Source organism: Plectropomus leopardus, chromosome 6 (assembly GCF_008729295.1).
Source record: "Plectropomus leopardus isolate mb chromosome 6, YSFRI_Pleo_2.0, whole genome shotgun sequence".
Taxonomy (NCBI): domain Eukaryota; kingdom Metazoa; phylum Chordata; class Actinopteri; order Perciformes; family Serranidae; genus Plectropomus; species Plectropomus leopardus.
The window spans coordinates 6571406-6585950 of NC_056468.1; the positions used below are offsets into that span (position 1 = coordinate 6571406).

General features: G+C 38.5%; 2 protein-coding genes across 3 annotated transcripts; one reads left to right on the plus strand and one right to left on the minus strand.

Annotated features, from left to right (window-relative positions):
- The first annotated feature begins 1413 nt into the window (after nucleotides 1-1413).
- On the plus strand, nucleotides 1414-11869 carry upb1 (ureidopropionase, beta). Of its 2 annotated transcripts, none has more exons than XM_042488330.1 (11): nucleotides 1414-1669; nucleotides 2932-3076; nucleotides 4697-4868; nucleotides 4997-5084; nucleotides 5166-5260; nucleotides 5340-5498; nucleotides 5599-5768; nucleotides 6400-6481; nucleotides 6633-6675; nucleotides 7030-7184; nucleotides 7353-7982. In XM_042488330.1, the coding sequence occupies exons 2-11, from the start codon at nucleotides 2973-2975 to the stop codon at nucleotides 7434-7436; spliced, it is 1152 nt and encodes a 383-aa protein (XP_042344264.1). In that variant the 5' UTR covers nucleotides 1414-1669; nucleotides 2932-2972; the 3' UTR covers nucleotides 7437-7982. The 2 variants fall into 2 exon arrangements, with proteins under 2 accessions (XP_042344264.1, XP_042344265.1); XM_042488331.1 differs by lacking the exon at nucleotides 1414-1669 and adding an exon at nucleotides 11854-11869 and having other exon boundaries at nucleotides 1947-3076; nucleotides 7353-7469.
- Nucleotides 8633-14402, minus strand: gucd1 (guanylyl cyclase domain containing 1). Its single transcript, XM_042488332.1, has 6 exons — nucleotides 14047-14402; nucleotides 13852-13936; nucleotides 12387-12552; nucleotides 12205-12296; nucleotides 11872-12113; nucleotides 8633-9918 (listed from the first exon to the last, which is right to left on the minus strand). Exons 1-6 carry the CDS (start codon nucleotides 14051-14053, stop codon nucleotides 9827-9829), a joined length of 684 nt encoding a protein of 227 aa, XP_042344266.1. The 5' UTR covers nucleotides 14054-14402; the 3' UTR covers nucleotides 8633-9826.
- Nucleotides 14403-14545: the final 143 nt, after the last annotated feature.

Consider the following 14545-nt stretch of genomic DNA (forward strand, 5'->3'; position numbering starts at 1 on the left):
AAGCAAAAAAAAAAAAAATCCTCCTCTTCTTGCTGCTTCTAATGACATTTGCTCTGCTCCAATTGGTTGTTTTCATTCACATGCACCAAGATCACTAGAAATGCAACAAGGCAATAGACAAGGGAGAGGAATGTTTTTTCCTCACAGATTATGTCGCTCATTTAGTGCTGTGTGAATGACGGTCTCTGCAAATATGATTTATTTTTTAAAATAAAAGTTATCAACTACAGCTACAAAGTCTGATAGACACTGAAACCCGAAACAAAACACGATGTACTTACACATTAATAGACAAGCTATATTTTGTAGGATATCTGTGGAAACAATCTCTTGAATGCATCAGATATACTGAAGTTGTATATGAGAAATGGTTATGTCATAAAAATCAGGTAAAAACTCATGGTATAGTATGTCTATGTCTATACAAACAACAACAACAGAAATGTCATAGTATAGTATGTCACAGAAATCACAAAGAAAGCCATAGTGTAGTATGTCTTAAAAAAAGTAAAATAAGTCACAGCACATGATGTCATAAAAATGGGGGAAAAAAACAACTTTTTATGACTTATAAAAACCACCATAACAAACCCTCATAGTATAGAATATCATAAAAGCCAAAAAATGCCCCAGTATAGTATTGTATTTTTATTATGAAAATTGGAACAAATAAGTGATTTTGAACTTTGAGGTCTGAATACTGTTTTGAGTTCAGTTTCAGATTATGCTATTCAGATTCAGTTTTTCAATGCAGTTTTTTAAGTGAAAAGTAAAAAATAAAAAATATAAATATGCATATCAAATTATTATTATTTAAATTCAGTTTCAAATGATGTGATTCAAATTATTTTTTCCTAATTCAATTTCAAAATACGTAATTCCAATTCAGTCTTCTGAAATTCAAATTCAGTTTGTAGAGATGAAAACTTCTGCCCATAAATGCAAAAACAAAAAAACGTCATAGTAGTTATAGTATGTCATAAAAATCAGAAAAAAATGATAGTATAGTATAAAAAAAAGTCATAGAATTAAGTGTTATTAAAATGCAAAAGAATAAAAAGAATAAAAATGTTTGTACAGTGTTAGTCTTAGTAATGCAATAAGAATAATGAAAATAATAATAATTTGTATTATCATTAATATTATGCTAATAAGAATGATTGTAAAATAAAATAAAGTAAAAAAAAAATCTGTCATAGTATTGACACTGTCTTCAATAGGATGAATGTCGGAATGTTCTGAATAAAAGACACTTATGACTCTTTTTGTTGGTTCTGTTCATAGATTCAGTCTCATAATTGCACAAAGGCCTTAAAACAAACTGCCTCAACCGCAAAGATTTTAAATCAGCTGCTGTGAAATATCGTGACGTGAATCAGCGTCAGGGCAGCGATTGACTGAGGGGACAACAGGTGCGCGTGATTATGGACGGAGGAGACACCTGGTGAGGAGACAGAGGGACAGAGAACTGAGTCAGCGGTTAGAGCATCGTTTTGGCGACGAATACAGTGGGTTAGCTGTGTCAGTGTGAGGAGGGGAGGTCTGCGGCCTCCTGGAAATAGTCAGGGCCGGGTCATACCGAGTGCAGCAGCCGCCATGGCTCCCTGTGTCACAGACTGTGCACGAGAGCCGCGCCGACACCAGCTGGTTCCTGTAACCGTCCGCTGAGGTCGGTCCCCTCAACCGAGCTAAGTACACTTTTGAATAATTTCTATGCATCTTTACAGTCATTTTAACTTATTTTAGTCTTTAGTGTGTGGAGGGAGAGCAGCTGGGAGGCTGGATTTTAAATTATCAGTTGCAGTGATGAATGCTATTTGGCTGTTAGGTTGCAAAGCCTCCAGCAGAGAGAGACAGCGCGCAGTGTTTCTGTTTGGCGCATTTTACGCACTTTCCATTCTTCATTTTTTAAAATATAATCTTGGCTGTGTTCATGCATATGGTATAAATTTTGGCAAGACAATGTAGCCTATGTTTGGCTAATCTTTGATTTTTTTTTTCAAAGAATTGTTAAATAGTCAAATAAACGGGCAATAATGGGCATTATTTCTGTATCTTTACAGTAAGTATAACCACCTGGGCCTAAACATCGTGTGTGTTTACAGACTCCTTATCTTGAAGTTCAATTATTGCACTTTTCTGAAAGTTATTAATAACATTATCAGAACGCTGCTTTCATTTTATGTCCCAAAACCTGCGATATTTTCTATCAAGCTTACAGCTACTCACGTGTTGTGTTAAGACGCCTTTTAACTTTTGAAACCTGAGAAAATTGGTTTAATATCTTTTCAAAACATGATAGAAAATGCAAACGGCAAGATAACAGTAAAAGGTAAATGACGCGCAAAAACATCTGGGAGGGTTTACTAACTATATTTATCAATTTTAGAATCTTAAAAACCATGTCACAGAAACACATAAGGTCATTCTCTTTTTTTTTCCTAAACTTTTTTTGTATCATAAGGTCTTCTTTTTGTCTTAGTAATTTTTTGCAATTTATTTTTTGGCCATGGTTGTATAGGAAACACCGGGTCGCTATATAAGCTCGTGCATATCCACGTGGTTGTGTGGTGGGAGGGGCTTAGGTAAGGTAAGCGAAGAACTGCTGAAGGAAGGCGTGTTTTCAAATTCTGCATTTTTATTTTTATGTTTAAATTTTTTTCGTTTTACAATCTTGTGCCCACCCCATATGGGCACAAGATTATATATGAACTGACTTCACTCGTGCACCTCAGACACACACAGAAACCGGGCGGGGGGATTACACAGGGTTAATTAATGATCCATCTTTGCCTACCAGCCGCTGGACAGTCATGGTATAGGCTCCTCTATCCCAAATCCTGAGTTTACGTCACACTTGGCGAAAACTCTGTGCATTATATAACGAGTGTAAGAGGTAAAAGGTGCATTGGGCCCCTCTCCATCACACAGTGACGCCGCCGTGACGCCGCAGACCCGCAGGAACCGCAGAAATGTCCGCGTGTGAGTTTGAATCTCTGGAGAAATCTCTGGAGTCTCACCTGCCAGAGGCCGAGCTGTCAGAGGTCAAACGCATCTTATTCGGGAAGGACACCAGGTGAGCTGTTTCGAGAATATTGGTATTTTACCGTGCTTTTTTTTTTTTTTTTAAATTCACTTAGCTCCTGGTAAATTATTCTTCTGCTGAGTGGACTTTGGTCGTGTTTGTGAGAGCTGCAGTGCTCAACGCACAACCTTTAACCTGTGCAAAGAAAGAATTAGTCAACAAAATGTTTCAAACTTTATGCACATTGTCTCTGTCAACACGTGGGCCTCACAGGTCACACATAGAGACAGTTATTAGTCCTGACTGCTAATTATTTATTTGTATCATCCTCCAGTTATACACAAGGAAAAGTAATGTACTAAAGAATGAAAACGCAAAAAGGAAAATTGAGCTGCAACTAAAACTTACTTTGATGTGTTAAACATCAGATTGTTGTCTCGATTTACTGATTTCACATTTTGTCACAAAATGTGAAAAAAAGTTTTTAAAAAAATCCTTCCTAGTATCTCAGAGTGCAAGTCAAATACTTTGTCCAACCAACAGTTCAAACCCCTAAAAAACCTGGTTCACTCACTAATGTAAAAAAGCACATCTGAAAATCTGCAACCAGTAAATGAAAATACATTTCGCTCGAGGATAATGAGACAATGGGCCCCTGGGCACAGACATGCAGAGGGCCCCCGCACCTGTCTTACAAAGCAGCAAGATGCATAGAATTATAGTTTAATTATAGTCGTTTTTTGTGTTGGTTGTTTTGCCCCCTTGTGTGGTCATTGTGTGTCCTTTTGTAGTTTTGTGTTTTTGTGGTCACTTTGTGTCTCTTTGTAGTCATACTGTGTCTTTTAGTTGCCTTGTGTCTCTTTCATTTTGTGTTTATTTGAGTCTCTATGTAGTTTTGTGTTTTTGTAGTTATTTTGTGTCTCTGTGGTCATTTTTGCGTCTCTTTGTAGGAGCATTGCATCCCTTCATAGTCCTTTTTTTTGTCTTTTTATGGTCATTTTGAGTTTCTTTGTAGTTGCTTTGTGTTTTTTGCAATCATTTTGTGTCTCTGTAGTCATTTTGAGTCCTGTGGTAATTTTGTATCTCCTTGTAGTCATTTTATCTTTCTTTGTGGTTGTTTTGCATCTCTTTATCGTTTATTATGTTTCGTATTATTGTTACATGTTATGTACAGTACATGCTCTGCACAGTATGTTATGTACTGGACCCCAGGAAGAATAGTGACAGCTCTGTTGCAGCTAATGTTGATCGAAAATAATGTATGTAGATAAACATTTCTTTGCGATCATTTTGAGTTTCTCTCTTATCAGTATGTGTCTCTTGGAGTGACATTTTGCAAGTCATAGTTTGGAGGTTATTGTATATTATTATTATTATTATAATAGGTTATTGCAGGGTATCATAGATGGATGGTTTAAACAGCCTAGCTGGCACAGACCCAGGGTCCCATTTTAAACACGCTGTAAAAGCACGTCACAAACTGTAACATTCAGGATCTCTGCTCTGTGGCTTTTGGACAGACGCTGGTTTGACTGTCTGAGAAGAATACACATGAACCAGGGGTGCAAAGGTTTAGCTCACTGACCATTGACCTGTGACATACCTGAAAAAATATTTCAGTGAAAGTATCCCCTATGTGAACACTCATGAAAAAAATCTTGTCTGTCACAGGGAGTTGGACCTCCCTGCATGTGCCGTGGACGCTGCCTCCGAGCGGGACTTTGAGCTGAAGGGTTACAGGTTTGAAGCTGCACAGGAACAACTGCGGCCACCCAGAAGGATCCGTGTGGGACTCGTTCAGCACCGCATCATTCTGCCCACTGATGCACCTGTCCTGGACCAGGTCAGGACTTGTGTCACTAAACAGAGCTGTCTCGATATCAGTGGGACAGAGACAGACAGGATGGTGTACAGTTGACAGCATTTCTTCTTGAATCACTGGTGTAAACGCTCTGATCGTCTCCTCCACAGATCAACGCCATGCACAGCCGGGTTGGCGAAATAGTTGAAGTGGCAGCCATGTGTGGCGTAAACATCGTCTGCTTTCAGGAGACCTGGAGTGAGTGCTTACATGGGACACAGCTACATGTTACATAAGAGCCAGTACAAGAGCCTAACCTGTCCTTTGCTGTCCACACAGCCATGCCTTTTGCTTTCTGCACCCGCGAGAAAGACCCATGGACGGAGTTTGCAGAGTCCGCTGAAGCAGGAAACACAACACGCTTCTGCCAGGAGGTGAAACTACAGAGGTCTGCTGCAGTGCAATGACATGCTTTACCACAGAAGCCTAATAACACTGTGATTCTGTCATCAGCTGGCCAAAAAATACAACATGGTAGTCGTCTCTCCAATTCTGGAGCGAGAGGAGCTGCACAGCACTCTGTGGAACACGGCGGTGGTGATCTCCAACTCTGGGAATGTGCTGGGAAAGAGCAGGAAGAACCACATTCCCAGGATTGGAGACTTTAATGAGGTTAGTGTGTGATTTCCATACGTGCACCTATATGAAATTAGAGAATAACTGCTGTGTTCACTTTTTTGTTTGTTTGTTTGTTTGTTTGTTTTACACTCAGTCCACATATTATATGGAGGGCAACACTGGCCACTCAGTGTTCCAGACACAGTTTGGGAACATAGCTGTGAATATCTGCTACGGACGCCATCACCCTCTCAACTGGTTCATGTACAGTATGAATGGAGCGGAGATCATCTTCAACCCCTCAGCTACTGTCGGGGCGCTCAGGTAAGGGATTCAGTTGAAAAAGTGTTATTTTTGGCATCGCTATAAAGTCCAAAAAATGTGCCAAAATGTTTCTCCCCCTGGTCAACGTGTAATGCTGTAAACAACAAGTTGACTTAAAATATTGATGATAGATGATTTTTTTGTTGGTTTTAAGTTGTGGTGTTAGTTAAGCAACACATCTTCCAAATGTTTCATGCAAATGTCATCTTGTTGTAGAATAACATTTAATCGTAAGGTATTGAGAATGAAACGTCTGCAAGACATCATAACGTTAATGTAAAGTCAATTTTATTTATAAAGCCATCATGCAGATTACATATACATGTTCTGGTCTTGTCCCAGACTTAACACTTTTTGGCTCAACAATTTTGGTGCTTATTTTATGATGTTTTTAATAATTTAATTTACTATTTGTTTTTTCTCTCTTTCTTATCCTTTTAACTTATCAGTCAGGAAACCTACATCAACAATTATTCTGGTGATTAGGCTGCAGCAGGAATACACAATACGTAATATTGTCAATATTGTTTAGTAGTAGTTCCCTTCATTCCCCACAAAGACCTATTGTTTTATACTGCACTGAAGTTGTTGTTGTTTATTGATTTATACATGTTTTTTTTCTTGTCTACAGTGAGCCCATGTGGTCGATAGAGGCCAGGAATGCAGCAATAGCAAACCACTGTTTCACATGTGCAATCAACCGTGTCGGGACGGTATGGGATAAAATGAAATTTGGAGTGCAACTCCTTATCAGTGCAGTAATAATAAATAAAAAAGACATACAATGCATACATAAAACACACAGTAACCCATTCTCAACATAATAAACACTTGACTTAATGTGCATTCTTGTATTTCACACAGGAACATTTCAAAAGTGAATTCACATCCGGCGATGGGAAAAAAGGTAAGAGATGTATTTCGTTAAATTGAATTAATTAACATCATTTTCAATTAGTTTCTTTTACTTGTAAATTTCCATTTGTGTGCTTAATTAAGGATTATCTGATATATTCCACACAGTAACACATCCTCCCTTTAACCATGTGTCCAGTGAAAATGAAATGCATGAATTGAAGAATGAATTAAAAGGCTAAAAATAAACAGAATATTTGTAATGTGCATAAAGTCAGAAATAATCAACAGATGTGCAGATTTGTAATGATGCAGTCATAATTATCAATGTACTGGTGCTGGATACAGCACAGTAAATGTCTGTTCCTGGCAGGCTGAATTATTTCAGCTCTCCTGACTTTTACAGCTCATCATGATTTTGGACACTTCTATGGATCCAGTTATGTGGCTGCTCCTGACGGCAGCCGCACCCCGGGGCTCTCCAGGACTCGTGACGGACTGCTGGTGGTAGAAATGGATCTCAACCTCAACAGGCAAATCAGCGACAAGTGGAGTTTTAAGGTAAATGTAACCACAGCATTTAGGCTGCGTTCCTGTATGTCCCATTTTGACCTACTATGAGAAAGATTAATTGGATGTAGAAGCAAAGGTTTTTGGAAGTTTCATAATGATGTGAGCACCATTGTGGACTATTGTTAATCTACCTCTTCACTGTGCCTTTCTTTGCAGATGACTGGGCGGTATTCAGAGTATGCAGAGGAACTTACCAAAGCTGTCAGACCCGACTTCAGACCCAACATAGTGAAGGAGTAGATGATATTCCACTTTAGTAGATTAAAGTATGAAGTAAGCCAAGTTCAGTTCTCTTTTGACTGTTTATATTTGTGGCTGTCAGATTGGTTGCACACTGTTGTTGGTTTCAACACATTTATCACAGAAATCTAAATTCAGAGTCAAACTAGTGTTCTATATATGTGATTAACTTCATTTGATTTCATTGTCGATGATTTGACACAAGCCTGAATGTTTCCAGAAACTGCTGAAAGTTCTGAAAGTGAGACCACGCAGCCGAACAGCTGCAGCCACAAGTTCCAACTATGGGTTAATGCTAAATGTTAAAAGTGTATTGTAAAAGTAGCACAAAGTCAGTGAACTGATTTATCAGCTCCACATTAATATCTCTCTTTGCTAACATTAGCCACTGAAAGCTACAGCTCAAACCGGATCAGGTAAGGCTGCAGCAGGTGACTGTCTTACAGTGGTTTGTTTTATTGCTCATGAATTCAATTTTCAGTGAGAAAGAGTTTCTGGAAATAACTTCATCTTGTTCAAAAGGGGATCTACCCAAAATTCAGAGCATATGAGTTGTCTGGGTATGGTGCTCCATGAAAGTGACCACGATAGTACTAATATCACCGACAAACACATTGCATTTCCAGTGAATGCTTCAAAATAAAAGTCTACACTGTTTTACCAGTTAGTTGCTTTTAATGTGAAGCCGCAGCAGTAGATTTTCAGTTGATATCAGCAATAACTTAATTGGCTACAGCCTTCTTCGGATTTTTAGTGTCATTGATGAATTTATTTTCATAAAATGTCCAGTAATTGGTAATGCCGGTGGGAAAAATTCCTTTAAATTAATACAGCATTTTTTCCTACAAATGCCATGGCTAACACCCACTTCATAAAAATGCAAATATATAAATAATGCAATATTTTCATCATTGAACCATAGACTCAATCACATCTGTTTAAATAGTTTGTGATCAGACACATAGTGACTTAAAAGACATTTATTTAAACGAAATGTTTTAATTATTACTTTAAAATCATGAAGGCCTTGCGACCCCCTGAGAAGCTTTAGCGACCCCTAGAGGGGGTCAGCCCCCCCAGTTTGTAACCAGTGTCCTCAATCTTTGGCAAAATGTCAGCATATACAAAGAGGTTTAATGTGAAAGTACCACATTTAATCGTCATGTACCAGAAATAAATGACAAAGATATAGAGCATAAGTTCAAATCCTTTTTAATCACAACATATAATATATGCGGCTCTATGTTTTAATAAAAAATAATGTTTGTGGTTTAAAATGTGCCATTCTTACCAAAAAGCACATCCAGGAAGAAATCACTTTTCATAGATTCAGAAAAGTAATTTCATGGTAATTTAATTTAAATAACACATAATCGTCTGGTCTGAAAAGTATAGTGCAAAAACTTAACATAATACCAAAATTAAAAAATAGAACTGAGTGACAGTGAGCAAATGACCTAATCTTTGTCACGCTCAACAGAGAACATGATTCAAAACTACACTTTTGTTTTGCCACATGATCAAAACATCCAAGCAATGTATCCAGCATGTTGCCACAACACCAAAACACCAAGTGTTAAGCTGTTTTTTTTCCCGGTGAAGTGACTCAAACTGAGTTTCAGATCATCCGCTGTCCCGGGTTGTTCTGCAGGCAGAGTCAGCTTCATAGACAAACCATGAGCTGTTGCATTGAACTAGTTGTCATTGGATGCACAAGTCACACCTTAGGGCATTAATTAATTACCTGAGACACTCAAAACACAACTACTTCCTGTATTCCCTGTTGATAGAATCATCAGAATAAAAAGTGACAGAGAGGTGAGTCAGGAGGATGTTTTTTAAAAGGCAAGTGGAGGTGAGGCTGGTGGCTGCTGATGAGCCTTTTCAAGACTTCAACACTAAACGGAACAGTAAATTGGATATACTAAATGTCATCAGCCCTGAATTATGTGCACACTATTTCCAGGTTATTCCTATTCTATGTCATAATTCCCACTTTTCATCTGCTGTAGTTTCACAAGTCTAAAAAATTCAGCCACAGTTTGAGATTTCAATAGTTCAAATCTCATTAAAATACAACAAAGAGATGATAAAATCCATTTGAAATACCTGCACATCTCAAGAAAGTGGATTAAAAAAGCTTAATTTTGATTATTGAAACTCCCAGCAGTAAATTCTTCAGGGGTTGAGTGGCATTGACAGTATAAGGGAGTCAGAGCGGTGAATCTGCAGCGGTCATGTCAGCAGTTGGCCTTATTAGCACCGGAGAGGACGGCCCAGGAGATCTGTGACAACGGGAGGAGCCACTAGTCCAGAACTGTTGACCAGCAGCATCAGGTCACTACTATGATGAGCTAAAGAGCAAAATCCAAACCCATCATCGCTGTCCATCAACTCTCCTTAAAGATCAACAGAATATCCTCGTCTGTCCCATAGCTCCGCCGAGCCTCCTCAAAGTTACTGACGCTGGTACAGCACACACCTGAATAACACACACACACACACGCACACGCACACGCACACGCACGTACGTCAGTTCCAAACACAAAACTTTGTAAGCAGAGCAGCAGTTAGGATTAAAGTAGTTAAAGAATTAGCTAATTGAGTTTTTTTTTTTGTGGAAATATCTCTGTGTTTCCTCTAGTGTCACAATGACTACATTTACATGCTCAAAGTATGATGGCTTGTGAAAGAAAGATAAAAATAAATCCCACTAATATTTATGTTTACATGCAGCCATGCATACTCTGATTAATATCCCTTTACATGTCACTTATTATGTTACAATATAGATAAGTAGAACAGCTAGAGCTTCTTTGCATCAAAATAGGATTTTTTTTCAAAGTGTTCAACTGCTGGTGACTTGTTGGACTTCGTGAACGCAGCCTCCCTTTTTCAATTCTTCAATTACCGTCTTGAAATAAAGGTTGGTGATGTGAGATTTCCACATATAAAAAAATCTGATAATATAAGTCTTTAAATATTTGAAAGTAGGTGTGTTCCTCATTCTGACAGTAACATGGGCTTTTCTTTAGGGCATGTGTCTGTAGCACAGTTGAGTTGCTGTTGTGACCCATATCATATTCATTAAATTGTCATGCTCAGAATAATATTGCAATGTTAGTGTGCATGTAGTCAATAAGGGCACTTTTTGGGTTGTGAGTAAAATGCCTCAACATGTACTGGATAAATTACCATGAAATTTGGTGCTAACATTCATGTTTCTTTTGAATGAATTGTAATCACTTTTTCTTTTTTTTCCACCCAGCACCATTTCAAAATGATCTTTAGTTTTATATTCCTCAAACTGTTGCTGATGGTTTTGAATGCAGAAATAATATTTTGTAGTCACCGACTAAAGAGTCGACAACACCATTAACTTAAAGCTTATAAATAACATGGATTTAAATATGCTTCAAACCCTGTCTACACATGTAGATATTTTTGAAAACTAATATTTTTTCCAACGTTTTGGTCTCATCCACATGCAAGCAGAGTTTAGTTAATTAAAATAAAAACGTTTTTTAAATGTCTTCTGAGGTGCAAATGTTTCATAACTAAATACTGTGTATCTGTGTGGACAAGTAAAATGGAGCTTGTAGAAAATTATGATGTAATCTCCTAAAGTCTTGCATGCCTGTTGCTTTGTGCAATGAGCATGCACCAGAGACAACAACAGCAACAATGGCAGACTATTATGTGTTTACATTTTGCTGGCACTGTTTGGTCAAAGAACTAAGTATTGATGCACTACTTCATGGACATCTACTGCACCCCATGTTATTTTGTCTGCAGTTTAAAGTCTTACAGAAATGACCGTTTTTATATCAGGCCCTGTCGAATCAGCAGATGGTGGGATCATTTTCAGAGTGGGATTATCAATGAGGAGTGAAAGGAAAACTGACATGTCCATAGCATCATCCAAATCTTTGAGTGAGTTCCTATGTCTTTATATCCGAGGATTAAACAGTGATGACATTTCCGGTCCATATTTTGAAAAAAGTAACGATAGCCTGTACACTTTGATACCTTTGGGAAGAGAGGAGACAGTGGGAAACAGCTAACACTGGCCAGTGTTTTGAGTGGCTTTTGCGCTGTAGTGTAGGCAGATATATCTATTGTAATATGTAGGCTGTGTGGACAGAATATTTTTTTTAGAGAAGGGGAGAAAGTATCAGTTTTTTAAGGACACCTGTATATGTGTAGACAGGACCTTAGTCTAAGGCTGCAAATAAACATTTTCTTTGATCTAATTTTGTTGATTAATTGCTTAGACAAGTTGTCAGAGCCCAGTAACCACTTCTTATTAACGTTTTGTCCTAACATTCCAAAAGTCAAACTCTTACCTAAGTGTTATTATTTTTTACAAAAAGAAGCAAACAAAAAACAGTTATGCCCCTTCCTGCTTGTGTTTCAGAGGTATGAGCTGACTCACGGTCAGAATACGCAGGGTTGTTGTAGAACACGCAGCCAGTGGTCCTATTGAAGCCACACACCACCACAAAGTGACCCTGGTACTCCGGCTTCCTGCAGAAACACTTCTGGCCCACCGGCAGGAAGCAGCAGTATTTGACAGGCGAGGAGCAGAGTTCACATGTCAAGACCACGGCGTTGACCAGCACTATGGCCACGTGACCCTGCTCCAGGTGAGACTGGATTTCCTGCACCGTTACAGAGCTATGAGAAGACAAACACACGTCAGAAATAGTTTTACTTTGCCTTAGGCAAAGCAGGTTTGTCTAAGTGCATAACTAAACAAAAAACTTACCTTTTCTTCACCACCACACCTTTACTCTCTGCTTTAAGGAAGAGCTCATTTACTCTGTCTTCTTCTGTGTCAAAATGTTTCTTATAGAAGGACTGCAAACCAAAAAACAACAAAGACACTATTAGACACACAGAAGTTGTATTGATTAGGGCAGCACTGGAAACGTGGACTCAGAGAGGTACCTGATTCCTAAAGCCCTTATCAACACCCAGAGTCTGAGTGCAGAAGCAGTGTTTGATTCCTAGATGGCACATGAGGTAGGCCAGGTCGATAGTCCACACACTTTCTGTCAGCTTGAGCTCCCAGCATGCTCTCTGAAACTCCTCATCACTGACCGGATGGAGGTACCTTAAAGAGTGGACAGTCAGACACCTTCAGTCCCTGTGTTTTGACTGTAGTGCTCCCAGGTCAGTCTATACATGCAGAACAATTTATCATCTTAATCATTTATCAGCCGTTTAATGATGACGACAACCTTAGTTATACAGAACACATGTGGCAGAGTACATCATGCAAACAGTTAGGATCTGTCTCTATTTAACGTAGCAGGAGAGTGGCTGTTTATAATTTCATTATGACTTTACCCGGAGCTACAAATATTTTTCCTTGAGCCTCCCTGAGTGACTTGTGGAAAATGCATGCACCTCCCGCCATCATAATTTAGTCGTTATATTTTAGACACTTGCACTATGATGTTCGATAATGAAGAATTGAAGACAAAATCCTGAAGTTGAAAAAAGCCTTTGTTTTTCACGCCAGTTCATGTAAACAGTTTATTTTAGCAAAATTTTAAATGAGACATACAGAATAAAGCGATTAAATGTGTATATCACACATGATGAACCATCGAAATGTGAAATGCAACGATAATTACTGTTTTCACAATTTCTGGCTATGATGAATGGTGTGGTTTTGTCAGTTTTTAAAGAAAATATAACTTCCAAACCTGTGGGCATGTTTCCTTTAAACAACATGAAAGGCATGCTTTCTTTAAAACTTGCTGGTAAAATAAATTCACAATATCCTGTGAGTAGAAAGCTGCCCCATCATGTACATAAAAACTGCGCTCAGTAAACTCTGCTTTAATTGATTAGTAGAATTAGAATTGCTAATGTACCGCTGCTTATATCAGCTATTGTGAGAGGTAAAGCGGAGCAAATACTCAAATACAGTACACTTAAACTGATGTTGATTTTTTTTTTGTGATAAAGTTTTGCTATGGCCCCATCCACAGAAGTACATTGCTTAGCTTCTGTGTCTATAGATTTGGTGTATCAAAAATGTTAGCAAACTGACACAGTTCACAACAATCACAATAGAAATGTCAGTAAGATCGGACCATCATGTTTAACTCCATCTTTAAATGTTAGAAGTTACAACTGAAAATGACAACAAAAATAATCAAATTTGCCAGTTTATTTATCTCGGCAATTCAAAACATTAACCTGTTTCCCACCTGGAAGTGACTTTTATTGTTCACGCAATGTCAGTCGGTCAATGCAGCCACTTAAAAGTTGTATGTCCCACCCCAAGCCACAATGAAAAAACACAAATTCCTCCAAAGTGCTTCAAAAATTATTCGACATGCCCTTCCCCTCATAAATAACGAACAGTCCCTTATGGTGATGAACTTAGCTGAGCACTTACTTGAGCACCATCCTGGAGCAGGCTAAGCCACAGTCCCAGTGATACAGCTGCCGAATGACGGGAACATTCAGCAACACAGCATCCTCTGAGAAAACCCGAGGTATTAATGTTAACCACTCTTTAACACTGACACTACCACCTAACATCGCCAGTTTAATATTTATGAAGATCTTAACATGATGTCTTGTCACTCACCTGTCATTCTGTTGTAGTCTTTCTTAGACAAGCGGCCAGCTAGCTAACTCCAGACAAGCTAGTCGGTGTTGTTTACTTCATGGAAGCGAGGTTAAGTTTCCTCATCGATGCTAACCAGCAGAAACCAGCTGCCCAACTGCAAGTTTCGCTATCAGGCTAATAGTGCTAACTAGTCTGTTAGCTGCTGCTCATACAGCGAGGGGAGCTTATCGACAGACACCACGGCTGTACTCACAATTACTAGTTAACTAAACATATAAGGGATAGAAGTACGAAATAATATATTTTTGAGGTTTTTTTGTGTGTCGTAGGCTGTATCTAAAGGGCTCTGCCTCACTCCTCTGTTGTTTGCTAGCATACTGAGCTGAGCAGCTTGTTGTGTTTAGTGATGTTGTCTCTTTCGGTGTGCTGCCTCCGTGCGGTGCGGAGGAGTCATCGTCTTTAAAATGTGACTACAAGACTACAAGGTTATTTCATATCATTTTTATTCCAGTTTATT

Coding starts and splice junctions, on each gene's coding strand:
- upb1 (XM_042488330.1), top strand. CDS start 2,973: ATGTCCGCGTGTGAGTTTGAATCTCTGGAGAAATCTCTGGAGTCTCAC. Junction 5,085..5,165: donor CTGCTTTCAGGAGACCTGGA/GTGAGTGCTTAC, acceptor CTGTCCACACAG/CCATGCCTTTTGCTTTCTGC. Junction 5,499..5,598: donor GGATTGGAGACTTTAATGAG/GTTAGTGTGTGA, acceptor TTTTACACTCAG/TCCACATATTATATGGAGGG.
- gucd1 (XM_042488332.1), bottom strand. Junction 12,553..13,851: donor TGCTCCAGGATGGTGCTCAA/GTAAGTGCTCAG, acceptor CCACTCTTTAAG/GTACCTCCATCCGGTCAGTG. Junction 12,297..12,386: donor ATAAGGGCTTTAGGAATCAG/GTACCTCTCTGA, acceptor TTTGGTTTGCAG/TCCTTCTATAAGAAACATTT.